The sequence below is a fragment of the Emys orbicularis genome, chromosome 9, assembly GCF_028017835.1.
Source record: "Emys orbicularis isolate rEmyOrb1 chromosome 9, rEmyOrb1.hap1, whole genome shotgun sequence".
Classification (NCBI taxonomy): domain Eukaryota; kingdom Metazoa; phylum Chordata; order Testudines; family Emydidae; genus Emys; species Emys orbicularis.
The window spans coordinates 26,255,879-26,269,978 of record NC_088691.1 but is presented as its reverse complement, the minus strand read 5'-3'; the positions used below and the strand labels follow the sequence as shown (position 1 = coordinate 26,269,978).

At 42.8% G+C, this 14,100-nt stretch overlaps 1 protein-coding gene across 1 annotated transcript in view; it reads right to left on the bottom strand.

Moving 5' to 3' along the window:
• Positions 1-3,910: 3,910 nt before the first annotated feature.
• EDA (ectodysplasin A) overlaps positions 3,911-14,100 on the bottom strand; it is a 191,856-nt gene continuing 181,666 nt past the window's right edge. Inside the window, exons 5-8 of the mRNA XM_065411279.1 lie at positions 12,569-12,603; positions 11,911-11,962; positions 6,475-6,596; positions 3,911-4,162 (exon numbers count right to left, since the gene is read on the bottom strand). Of these exons, the coding sequence (XP_065267351.1) occupies positions 3,911-4,162; positions 6,475-6,596; positions 11,911-11,962; positions 12,569-12,603 (461 nt within the window). The remainder of the gene's footprint in view (positions 4,163-6,474; positions 6,597-11,910; positions 11,963-12,568; positions 12,604-14,100) is intronic.

Below are 14,100 nucleotides of genomic sequence, written 5' to 3'. Positions count from 1 at the left end.
GCTGGTAGTCAGCTCACAACTAAAGGCATCTACTGCAGATATTTGCTTCTTTTAACAATGGCCTGACTGTAGCAGCTTTTCCAGTTTCTCTAAAAATTGTCTCCACAGAAAGAGTTTTGGAGGTTTAAAATTGTATATTATAAATCAGTAACCATTTGCTACTTTTCTGCAACTAGGGTCCAGCTAGCAATAAAATGACAGTTAAGGCTCACCGGTAAGGGTGGAGGAAGTAGATTGCCACTCAAAGGGAAAAGGCTGAGACACAAACAGGAAGGCAGCAGGGGCTGCATTTGCAGAGCACAGCACTACACACCAGAATTCCCGATATGCTCGACATTTGTCCATTAACGAAGCACTCCCTTTTCTCAACCTGATTAGCAACTGACGCCTGTCAGAACAGAAGACATCACAGTGGATGACTGAAGCAAGCCCCTATTTTCCCTAGTATCTTGTTAAACTCTCTCACAGTGCCTCTTTTTGCCCTGGTGACTACAATCTGGTCTCACACCTCTTCTGCTCAACTCCTTTCTTTGCACCATCAGAAAATTAAACAGGGGCCCTGAGATGTCTCAGAAAGAATCCATGCTATAACCTAGGTCGGGGTGGACAAACTTTTTGGCCTGAGGGCCACATTGGGGAATAGAAATTATATGGCGGGCCATGAATGCTCACAAAATTGGGGTTGGGGTGTGGGAGGGGATGAGGGCTCTGGTTGGGGGTGCAGGTTCTGGGGTGGGGCTGGGGATGAGTTTGGGGTGTAGGAGGGTGCTCTGGGCTGGGACCGAGGGGTTTGGAGAGGGATCAGGGCTGGGGCAGGGGTGCGGGAAGGGGTCAGGTTCCGGCTGGGGGTGCGGGCTCTGGAGTGGGGCTGGGGATGAGAGGTTTGGGGTGCAGGAGGGTGCTCCATGCTGGGATCGAGGGGTTTGGAGAGTGGGAGGGGGATCAGGCCTGGGGCAAGAGGTTGGGGCATGGGGAAAGGCTTGGGGTGCAGGCTCCAAGCGGCTCCTAGAAGCAGTGGCATGTCCCTTCTCCGGCTCCTAGGTGTGGAGCGGCCCCTGACCCTCAGAGCAGGGCCATGCCGTGGCTTCCAGGAGCCGCGTGGTGTGGCCCCCGACCTGGTGCCTCAGCTGGAGTGCCAGAGAGGGGCCGAGCCGCGTGGTGCCGTCCCGACCCGGCTCCCCAGCAGGAGCTCGCGGACCGGTTTAAAATGGCTCGCAGGCCGGGCCGTAGTTTGCCCACCCCGACCTAGGTGAACTTACAATGTTAGTCATTTTAATAATGTAGTCTAATACTCCATTAATGAGATTTTGCTGCTAGAGAAGCCATTGGGTTTTCATTTATAAAAAGGTTCTTTATAGCTCAATTCACTCTCTCATGGAGTTACATTCACTTATGCCAGTGATGAATATGGCCCTTAACATACTATCAGAGTTCTTCAGGTCATGTGCTCCCCAGTCTCCTGTGCTCGATGCTGTGGAACTCAAGTTATACTGAATTCACCATTTGATGTAATGCAAAATCAGAAAAGGTGCATTCCACTAACTGAACATACAAGAAATTAAAGCTGATGAGGAAGGCGCTATTCTGTTCCTTCCGGAGTCCTTCATTGCTGTTCTATGTACATGCCAGGAGGAGTGCTAGACAGAGATACATGGTGCTCCCCACAGTGAGTGTTCTGCCTTTGCACAGATGGAATATTGCTGCTTAGTGGAAGCCTTATCATTCAACTGGGAATCATGGGGCCTAGCAGAATGGGACACAAGAGCATAACTAACTCCATCATGCTCTTCCCTGTCATTTAACTACTTTTGCTTGTCCCTAATCTTGTCGTTTAAGTAGACTATATTCGAAAGTATAGTTGTTAATGAGTTGGTTAAAGAGGTTCCCATCACACACATTTCCCAACTTCATTGTTATCAGAAGAATATGTCTTTCCAATTGATTCTGAGGGAAACAAACCACTGAAAACTAGTTAAATGTCCTAATGCTCATGCTAGTCCAACATGTTGAGGCTGGAAAGGAGGCAGATCATATGAAGAAAAGAATAATAGGGAATTTGTCATGCACTTATGGCATAACTATACCCCTCCAATGAGTAGTGAGGCCTGAACTCAAAGGCTAGTTCCCCCTATGATGCATTTCTCTCATAGGAATGGCAGTCTTTGGAAGGTGCTTTTCTCCTTATACATTGACATCGCTCATTATGAATGGGGAAGAACAGTGAAGCTAAGGGTACTCTGGGCTGAAGAGTATAGGTTGGAACCTTAGTTGGCCAATCCAATTACTGCCTTTGTGGTGCTGATAGAGGGTAATTTTCAAATGCCAATAGGTTATCACTGTCAAGTAGCCCTTATTGGTAAAGAGGAAGGTAGCACCAGGCTGTCTGTTTAGGATTTTCTTCCAATCTCCAGAAATTCATTTTTATTTTAATATATTGACTGAGCTATCACCCTCCCATATATAATCTGTATTTTGGGGGAAAGCTCTGTTCAAAGATGGCCAGTTTATTTTTTTTAAAAGGGTATGATACAGAGGAGTGAATAAAGCCCTTTCCCCTTCCCGAATTCAAGTACAGCTCTTGGATTTAGATCTCACCAGTCAAATGGAAATAGTAGGAAAGAGCTGCTCAGAAAGCCTGAAGAAACACAGTCTTCTAATTTATCCATTAATGCCTAAAAGGTACATTGGGACTAGAATCAGTTGAGTCCAGAGAAAAGAGAAGTGGGAAGGGTGTGTATGCATTGGACCAAAGTTTTCAGTACAGGTCATGCTGGAAAATAGTTAATCACCACTTATTACACTGTCTTTCTGATAGAGAAGGGCAGACAAGAAATGAAAGATTCTTCACTAGTATAGAAAAAGAATAAAGCACCTAAAACCCAGCACATAATTGCCAATAACACAGAAAAGATTTCCCTGTTTGCTTGTATATGTTAATCGTAAAAATACCCATTTCAGTGGATGCTGCAGAGTGAGTGAGTGAGTGTGTGTGTGTGTGTGTGTGAGTAGCCGTGTTTGCAGCATGCTGCACTATGAAGCCTATGTAAATATTTCCTCATATGCAACATGTTAGTTTTGTAAAATCACAAGTTGCTGTTGCAACACCACCACTTCCAGGAAGTGCCCATTAGAGCAACTTAAACCTCTGGGCATGTGGCAGGAGCTTAAAAGTACCAGTGGCACTGAAACATCTCGTGGTCATTGCTGCCTAGAACATCTCAATGCTGGGCTTGCAAAATGCTGAGAGAGTTTTTTATGTGGTATCATTTTATTTTGTGACTATGTTTTAATGCTCATCAAATGCTCATTACATTTGCAGCCTGCTTCCAAGCCCGGTACAGAAGCACTCAACCTACTTATTTTTACAGTCCAGAGGCTGAACACCACTGACTAGGGCTCATTTTCACCTTTCACACTGCAACGCCATTGCCCTAAAATAGAACTCTCCCTCATAGGTGGAGAAACCCCACAGGTTTCTTGCCCTCAGTGTGCAAAGGCAGCAGCGCATGAGTGCCTAGAGAGAACAACTCATCAGAAAGTCTGTCTTTTCTCGCCTTCTGCCACTGCCATGGATGCTATAGCTAGTGCAACATAAAAGCAGGAAACCCATATCATTCTCACCACAAATCTCTGGTGAGGACCACAGAGCAGAATATCAGTGCAGTAATACTTGAAACACTGAGGCAAGAAAGGACATGCTAGCCTTTCTTCCTCATAATGCTTTCTCAACTGCCTTTCCAATACAGTCTCCATGCAAATCACAGGTGACCTTACTCTTCCTGTATCCACGTAAAGAAATAAATAGCTCTGGATCAGTTTTCTTTGTGGCTGGATTATAGAACCCCCTCATATTCTTATGAAAAGCAGCACTGTGCAGTTCTGGGAGACTCCAGGTATATGCCAAGTTCATCTAAGATGTTGGTGCGTCTCCTAGCCGTATGGCCCCAAAGAAAGTTGTGTGCTTGCTCATGTTGATGGAGATGTCAGCATGGACCATTTTCACTGCAATCTTCTGCCTGGCTTTGAGGAGGCAGACCCCAGCTGTGTAACAGGTGTTGAAGTTGGTCTTGCCTGTCTCAATACTCCGGGTGCACTGTAGGAATGGCTTTTCATCCACCACCACCTCATAGCTGGCAAAATCTGTGAAGTTTATGTAGTACACCTATGAAGCAGGAGGAAGAAATGGTGTTATGGAGAGGCAGAGGTGTGTTTGTGCACCAGGAAACCACCCACTTCTTGCTGCAAATGTACTCATGCACGTGCACCTTTCCTCAATTAAACACGGATCACTTCCATAGTCCCTTTATACCTACATCTACAGTGGGCTGGCTCACTCTGAGCAAGCAGCACATACAAGACTTTTATATGCATCTCCTACTAACACAAACATGAGGGTGAGCAAGCATGGAAGTATTTGTGAATGGAGGCAACCCCCCCAGAAGCAAAGATCTAGGTGAGAATCCTGACAGGGACCAGCATAGCTTTCTTTTTATTAAAAAGGCAACTCAAGTGCTGCTGTAAAATAAAATATATTTAAAATATGCCACTAACAGAAAACTACAACCAGACTTAACCATTATAAATAGCTTCTCCTTTTAAAAGAGCCTATTTTAAGCTCAGGTCCTCCTTGACCTATCTGCCAAGTCTAGTTTTCAGGATCCCAGAGCCCCCTATAACCTGCCATTAATAATGCTCTAGGATGAACTATCTGAGGTGCTTTCAAAGTCATCTGCTATTATAGGGGATACACAGACTCTTGAGCTCAGGCCTGGGCAGGTAAATGAAAGGGGAAATGATCTTCAAATACTTGGATTGAGTGTATAATATTAATAGACCTGCTATTTTTAAGTCCACCCAGCGATTCTGTTACTGATTCAGGACATTTCAGTTTTAACCTTGTTTTATTTTTATTTTCCTGCAAAAGCTGTTCCACTCCCTTTAAAACATTGATACTGAAGAACTGAAGGACGTATGGTAGAAGTCTGTATGGGGAGTGGTGATCTCAGAGGACAATGGCAGGGCTTATCCATCTGATGAGGAGAAGCCAGTCATCCTGGAGGCAATGGGTATTTGTTAGTTTTCCATAGTCTGTGGACTTTCACTGAGTTGTATCCCATCCTGCTGATGCACGGCTAAAAGGAAATCCCATCACTGCACAGACACTGCCTAATAGAAGCTCATCTCCACCTCACTGCTAGCATATTGCCCCAAACAAAGAAAAAAGTTAGCTCTACTTTTTCACAGGACAAAGTCTTCAGTGCTGAAATGCTGTTGCCAGCAATTGTCAGTGTGAGTTTAAGGGAACAATTTTACTCCAATTTGCCGCCTATATATTGATGCACAGTTCCATGGAAGAGACTCTCAGATTAACTCATTGATGTCTGGAGTCTGCATTGCCTGCCTTGGAACTGTTACTTACAGACAGACAAGTGATAAGAAGATGCAGTTGATACTATAAGTCTGGAGTAAAGCTATTTTAATTATGGAGCCTCATGGAAACCCTTTTGCCAGTTGCAGAGATTCTAAAATCTGTTCCAGTATCTATATAGCTTTTCTCTGCAGAGGTCAATACAGACCCTATGGAGGGAGTGGGATGGAGTTTAGAAGTGCTGCAGCTGCCTCATTTCCTGTGGAGTTCAGAAGCTCCCAGATATGGGTTATCAGAATATTGAGACATCCCAATTAAACAATCCTTCTCCTGAATAACACTTGGGTGGAGGAAACAGTTCTCTGGGAGATGCCATGTTAAGAAGTGTACTGTATAATCATAATCATCATCAGCCTCTATTTACACAGCACTTTGCATCCTGGTGGATTCCAAAGCCCTTTACAGACTACATACATACATACACTACATTCATCTCTGGAGTGAACTGCAGCAGCTGTTTTACAGCACACAGCCATGCTACACAATGATTTTGGAAGAGTATTGTATCCATTTAAAACCACAGGAGGAAATTGGGAGGCGGAATGGAATTACCTAACTTGGAATTTGGCCAGGACAGCAGGGCTAACAGTCCTACATTTATAAACGGTGACATGGGATCTTAAATTATCATAAGTAGTCAGGACTTTGGTTTTATATATCTCTTAAAAGACAGCATTTCCAGCAGCAAAGTGACCTTTAACTTCCTTCTGGGCTTGTTGTTCAGTACTGACTTGGAATGCGAGTAACTGCACAATAGAATGTATGGAGAAAAAACCAGCAGGATTTACGGTACATGGAATTTTGTATCGAGTCTGCATGTATGCGCAGTAACTAATCCCTTGTAGCTTGTATTATGGTATAATACATGACCTTGCACTCCCAAAAATTTTACATCTTCCTCCTCTACTCACGTCCTACAACATGAAATGGTTCAGAGCACATACAAGTTCCTGGCCTTTGCTGGCTCTCTGGAGCCCCCTTGTGGTTCATGCAAGGCTTTGCATTTTGAATACAGGAATAGGAGTTAGGCCTAGGACCGTACTCACTTCTACCTGACTATAGATGAAGTATGTGCCGTCCACCAGTACCTCCAGCTCCCCACTGCGTGCATGCAGCTTAAACACCTTGGGGTTCATAATGATGCGAGACCAGTCATTGAGCACTCCACCTGAAAGATCTCAGTATGAGAAAATGGCAGTCACTCAGTACCCGTCAGAATGAAAAGCGCAGTAGCAACACAAACACAACTACAGATTACAGATATCTTACATATAAAATAAAAGAATACTAAAGTTGCGAAGTCAAGCACTCAAAGTTAGGAAATTCCAGAATTAAGGATGCCAGTAGATTAATTCAGCCCCCTTCTGTGTAAGCCTTATGATACTGTCTTTAATTTCATGTTATACTATTTCTTGCACAAGCATCCTGCCTCATTCAGTGTAACAGTGGATGGTGCTCACTGAATGGTAGATATTCAATATTTCTTTTCAGCATTCAGTATATGGCCCTAGGCCTCATTAACTGTACATCATTCATAGTCTGGACTGAATACAGAATGATTATTTCCTCCTGGGTGTGTCTGTGGAACGCTCACCATAATCTAGGTGCTTCACAAACATTAATGAATTTATTTTGACAACACTCCTATGAGGAGAGGTGCTATTATTATCCCCATTTTAGAGGTAGGAAACTGAGGCACAGAGAGAATAAGGCCAAAATTATCAAATGTCCACTAATTTTGGGTGCCCAACTTGAGACATCTAAGGCCTGATTTTTCAGAGTACTTCACATTTACATAGCACTTTATGTATTCAAAGAACAGCTCCCATTGACTTCAACTGCAGTTCTGAGAATTCTGCACTTCTGTAACTCAGGCTCCAGGTGTCTCATGTTGGGCACCTGGAGAATAAAGGAACATACAATTAGTGGCCTCCTGTGAGAAGTTTGGTATCAGTGACTTACTTAACATCACATAGGAACTCTGTGGCGGAGACAGGTAGAATTCTATTCTCCAGGGCAGCATTCAATTGCCTTTACCATGAGACCATCTTTTTTCTTCCTGCAACCTCCTGCCTCATTCCCTGCAGAATTTCTAACTTCTTCAACAAATGAGGCAAAGTCCTATAGATAACAGCCTAATTCATTACACAACCCTGATTCATCCCCAGAGGAGGTACATCCTATGCACTGAATGAAGTGAGGTCATATGGGAAGAATAGTATGTGATCCTGTAACTAAAGGCTGTCTCATAAATGCATATGCACAAGGGGGTCAAATTAAGTTTGCATGGGCAACCTTGATTCTGGCATTTCCTAACTTTTGAATGCTTGACTTTGCAACCTTAACATTCTTTTAAGATGTTTTCTTTGTATGTAATTTTCTAGATTAAAAAAAAAAATCAAAATAAAAACAAGAATTTCATCATGTGGTACTATACTGTCTAACACTTGAGTCTTTAATGAGGCTGGAACCTTTAGAACCACAACACAGACCTCTACCACTAGACTTAATGGAGTAACTGGTAGCAGTAGTAGGCTGTTATCCTCTATATGAGCCAGCCACTAGATGGGGATGAGACACACACTTTGCTGGTTCTTTTCACAGCTATTTGCTGACAGCAGGGGACTGTTGGGATCCACGAATACGGTTTCAACTTACAGGTTCTGTGGGGGAATGTGCTCTAGTGGTTATAGACGGTTCTACCCAGTTCTCCCATGCCTAATTCTTTTGTCCCAGTCTCTCTCTGCTCCTATCCCTTCCCCACCAAACCTGCCTTTCCCTTCTTCTCCTGTCTACATTCAAGGCAATGTTTCTTCCTTCTCTTCAAGGCTGCTGGGTGGCAGTGGGGGAACCTCTGAGAATGCAGGAGTGAATCTACTTTGCTCTCACTTTTGGTGCCAGGCACATTAGCCTCCAGAAGCTGGGAGGAACAATTGCAGGATAATTCCTATTCATAAGTTCTATGGGAATGGAGCATGCTCACTGTGGTTGCCATGGAGCTCTGTGGTGATGGAGCATGCTCAGTACAGATGGAATGTTCAGAGAATTTTACTGCCAAATGTGCATACTTCTACTGAGAATGTACAAACAGTAATTTTCAAAGGCTTATAATTTGGTGAAATTTGGATGCACCAAAGGGGATCTCTCTTGACCTGTGGGTGACCCACTTGCCATATTTCAAGTCCCTGCTTGAAAGCAGGAACCTCTCAATGAAAGTTGCAAACATTAAAACACAACAACCATCACATGCAAAACAATGTGTTTTCCCCTAATATAATTATCAGAAATAGCTGTAACATTTCTCTGAAACTTCAGAAAAAGTTCAGCCTGAGGTAGAAACTTGGCATGAGAAATTTTAGCACCAATGGTTAAAGTCTGGCAATGTTATAAAGAAATGAAAATACGCTCTTTCAATGGATAGTATGGAGCAACCTTAACTATAAACATTGCTGTCAGCTCTACCTATATTAGCTAAGAGGCAGTAAGGGGCCCACTTCCCCTCTCCTTCCTCACTACCTCCCCTGCAGCCCTCAGAGCACTCTGCAGCAGCCTCCTGTGTGTGAATGGAGAGGATGCTGAGCTGTAGCTACTGTGTGTGTCCTCAGTTGGCCTTGCTTAAATCAACCTCTGTATGAGATGACTGGCAGACTGCTAACGTGATGCTGATTTTTAAAAAAAGGCTCCAAAGATGATCCTGGCAATTGCAGGCCAGTAAGTCTAACTTTAGTACCAGGCAAACTAGTTTAAACTACAATAAAGAACAGAATTATAGAATCATAGAATATTAGGGTTGGAAGGGACCTCAGGAGGTCATCTAGTCCAACCCCCTGCTCAAAGCAGGACCAATCCTCACACAGATTTTTGCCCCAGATCCCTAAATGGCCCCCTCAAGGACTGAACTCTCAATCCTGGGTTTAGCAGGCCAATGCTCAAACCACTGAGCTATCAGGCACATGGATGAACACAGTTTGTTGGGGGAAGAGTCAACAACACAGCCTTTGGGAAATCATGCCTCATCGATCAATAGAATTCTTTGATGGTGTCAACAAACATGTGGACAAGGGAGATCCAGTGGATATAGTGTGCCTGGACTTTCAGAATGCCTTTCACAAGGTCCCTCACCAAAGGCTCTTAAGCCAAGTAAGGAGTCATGGGAGAAGAGGGAAGGTCCTCTCATGGATCAGTAACAGGTTAACAGACAGGAAACAGAACATAGGATTAAACGTTCAGTTTTCACAGTGGAGAGAGGTAAATAGCTGGGACTCCCAAAGATCTGTACTGGGACCAGTGCTGTACAACACATTCATAGATGAGCTGGAAAAAGGGTTAAACAGTGAGGTGGCAAAATTTGCAGATACAAAATTACTCAAGATAGTTAAGTTCAAAGCAGACTGCAAAGAGTTACAAAGGGATCTTACAAAACTGGGTAACAAAATGGCAGATGAAATTCAATGTTGATAAATGCAAAGTAATGCACACCGGAAAACATAATCCCAACTATACATAAAAAATGATGGGGTCTAAATTAGCTGTTACCACTCAAGAAAGAGATCCTGGAGTCATTGTGGATAGCTCTCTGAAAACATCTATTCAATGTGCACCAGCAGTCAAAAAACCTAACAGAATTTCAGGAACCATTAGGAAAGGGGGAAACAGAAAATTTCATAATGCCAGTCTATAAATCCATGGTAAGCTAATGCCTTGAATACTGCATGTAGTTCTAGTTACCCCATCTCAAAAGAGATATTAGAATTGGAAAAAGTACAGAGAAAGGCAACAAAAATGATTAGGGGTATGGAACAGATTAAAATGACTGGGACTAATCATCCTGGAAAAGAAATGACTGAGAGGGGATATGATAGAGGTTTATAAAATCATGACTGGTGTGGAGAAAGTAAATAAGGAAGTGTTATTTACTTCTTCTCATAACACAAGAACTTGGGTCGCTCAATGAAATTAATAGGCAGCAGGTTTAAAACAAACAAAAGGAAGTATTTCTTTACACAGTGCACAGTCAACCTGGGGAATTTATTGCCACGGGATGTTGTGAAGGCCAAAAGTGTAACTGGGTTCAAAACAGACTTAGATAAATTCATGGATGACAGGTTCATCAATGGCTATTAGCCGAGATGATCAGAGATGCAACCCCATGGTCTGGGTATCCCTAAACCTCTGATTGCTAGAAGCTGGGATTGAATGTCAGGGGATGGATCACTCGATAAATTGCCCTGTTCTGTTCACTGCCACTGAAGCATCTGGCACTAGCCGCTGTTGGAAGAAAGGATATTGGGCTAGATGGACCATTGATCTGACCCAGGATGGCCATTCTTATGTTCTTATGAGTGTCTTGGGATACTACATGGGAAATATGATCAGTGTTCCAGTGATTTGGCTTGGGTCCAGGCAGGGGAGCACTTATCACAGAATTTCTCCCCTTCCAACACAACCACAGGAGTTGAACCACAGGGAAAAAGGAGGCATCTGATGAATCTTGTGACCCTCTTATGGGCAGAGAGAAAAGAAACCTTCATGTAAATTGCAAAGGGACATAGGATCAGTTTTGAGGGGGAAGAGAGCATAAGCTCAATTTTACTGCAGGATCAAAATTACTGGAGGGAACAGCAACACATACAGGATCAGTTTTACCGGCAGAGGAGAACACAAGGTCAAATTTACTGAAGGTGAGTACATGGAGAAAGGGTCAATTTGCTAGGTGAGTTGATGAAAAAAGATTTAGTAAGTTTTGAGGAAGAAAAGAACATCAACTGGTTGGATGGGAGGATCAACTGGCTGAGGGGTGGGTACTTAGGATAGATGGAGCTGGACTGATGTGCTTGATAGATTGGAGGTCAGAGATTTGGGGAGGCTGAGGTGAAAGTGAAGAGTGTGGGTAGAGATTTGATTTGGAATCTAGGGGGTTAGAAGAGTAGAAAAGTCCACTGATTGGGAACTTTGGGAAGGGAACAGAGAATTGATAGGGACAGAGAATGTATTGATGGGACTGGGAGCTATAGAATGGAGTAGGGTGCTAGTGGACAGAGGATGGATTGCTGAAAAATGGAGGCAGGCATAGGATACATTCAGGACTGAAGGGAGGGCAGAAGATAGACTGGGGAAGAGGACTGGTTAGTCTGTGGAGGGGAGAATGGGGACTGATTGTTCAGTTGGTTTGAGGAGGCAGATAATCTATTTGGAGGTCAGCAAGTGGGCAGAGGATGGATTGGGACAGAGAATTATTTGTGTGTTTTATGATAGTGGAGAAGAGGATGGATGAGGCATAAAAGATAGTTGGATTGATGGGGCTGGAGGCAGCAGAAAACCTCCCTAAGTGACAGTAAGACTAACAGAGGACCATATTGAGAAGACCATGAGTTGAATTAGTGTCTCATACTATGTGGTATATTGCATAGAGAGCCCAGCTACGAAATTGAGGGTGCAGGATGGGACCCTTTTAGTGGATGACAATCTCTTGTCATTCTTACCATTCTTTACTTGAATTGCTGACCCTTGGCCCTGGAGATGAACCACAGCTGGCTGCAAATAAGAGTACAGCAAGTTAAAATTATCCAGATCCACCGCTTTATTCTACTAAATAACCTTATTTATCTCTCGGTGGAATTGATGATCAGGATATAAAGTTCAAAGTAGTCATTGCAGACCTCCAGAATATTGCTGACTGTGCACAACTAGGCAAGAGGACTCATTATTATTTTCTTTGTGTCAATGTGGATTTGAGTGCATTCATTTATATTTAAAGAGTACAATTCATACAGTCTTTACCTTTTCCATTTGAAACTCCTTGTACATCAGGAACGCTTTTTGTAAATGATGGAGTGGGTTAAAATAAACCAATGACGAGATTTTTTTAAGGTATTTTAAGAAGGTGAGAAAAGGTAGCAAACTGTTCAGTAAGCAGCAAATCAAGTGCTTCCTCTGGCATTTCCAATGGTAAAGGCGATTCTGGTCATTTCTTTTGGTATTCATGTGAGTGTAACAACCATTTAGCACAAGATGTTAATTTATTCAGGAAAGTTACCACAAAATGGACATTTAGAAAATGTACCCTTGTAAAATTAAAAAAAAAAAAAAAAAATCTAGTCAACTCAACTGACATTTCCCCCCAAGACAGAATCAACCAACCTGTGTCTCCCTGGAGCCAGCTTTGTCTGTGGCACCTGCAAAATATAATATCCACAAAATAAAGATGGCACTTGAGAAACTTCTGCAAAATCAGATGGAGCAGATCTCCTGTCTACTGAGTAAAAAAACAGGGGTTTTCCTAATGGGACCACATCTTCAGTGGGAAGGAAGAAAGACAACGAGTGACATTGAGCTTAACAATTAACAGGTCTCTAAACTGGAAATGCTGCATTCCATCTTTCCTCTTGGTTTGCAATTTTATCTGACAAATCAGGAGTCCCCAAACTTTATTCAACCTGTTTTCATTAAATAGAACGAATTGCAGCAACCCTCATCTTGATTATGGGGGTGCATCCTCCAAAGACTACAGGTTCCATACTGCAATGTTCCAGTTCATTCTGGGCAGCCAGACCACACAATGGGACCTGTTATCTTTGTGACACAGATCTCTTTAATAAAGATAAGGGTCGCTGTGGACTGCACTGTAGAAGAACTAAGGATTGCAAGTTGCCTATGAGCTGCATTTTGGCCACTCCTAGTATACAGACTGAAAGCCAGTCAGTTTTCTCTGAAAGCCCCATTAGGGAAAGGGTAGTAAACCTTGTCTGTCTTCAGGAAGGAAGTTTCAATGTTCTGTTATCTCAGAAAATGAATTAAAACAATATATAGGGAGAGTGAAGTGAAAATGGGAAGTGCAGGAAAAAATATTTTCATGTGAACCAGGTGAGAGGCAAACAGACGTGCTGCCTGTGACTATTCTGAGACTAACTTAACAATTGTCTCAGACAGCAGCTTTTCTGATCCAGTCATGTCCTTCCCAATGGTTTACCACATCAGATATGTGGATTAGGACAGATTAGCTTGTTGACCAATATTACAAGCAGGGCAGCCTCAAACCAATCCATCTGACAACTCATACATAGGAGTTACAGCTGATTGTAGACTTCAGTACCAATGAAATTCAGGCTCACTGGGAGGTTAATGGGAACAAATACTTTGACAACTTCAGAGAGAATGCTTAGAAATCTGCAAAGTGCTTTACAGACAAAAATGAAGCTTCAGCACCCCCTGTGAGGTAGACAAGTGTTACACTCATTTTACAAATTGAGAAATTGAGGCAAAGAGAAAGGAAATGACTTAAGCCCTTACAGGGAATTGAAGTAACAGTACCCAGTTTTTCAGTCCCATGCTTCAACCACTAGACAATGCTGCTTCTCAAAGAGAGACAGAAGTAACTGATAACACATAGCTATATGTAGATATTAACCTAGTTTCCTTTGGCTGCACTATTTAGCCATAGTGCTAGTCCCATAGCAGGTCATGTTAGGATACTAGCTCCTGGCAGTTCACTGCTACTCTCACCCAGTGGAATGACTATGGATGGGGAATTTAAGTAGCATTTTTTTCTTGCAAATAGAACAAATGTAAACAGTGTGGAACCTATAGCAAACCAGAACAACCACATGATCCTCTTGCCTTCATTGTTTATTATCACTCACTGTGTTATGTCGAAACGTAGTCTAAGTTCTTTG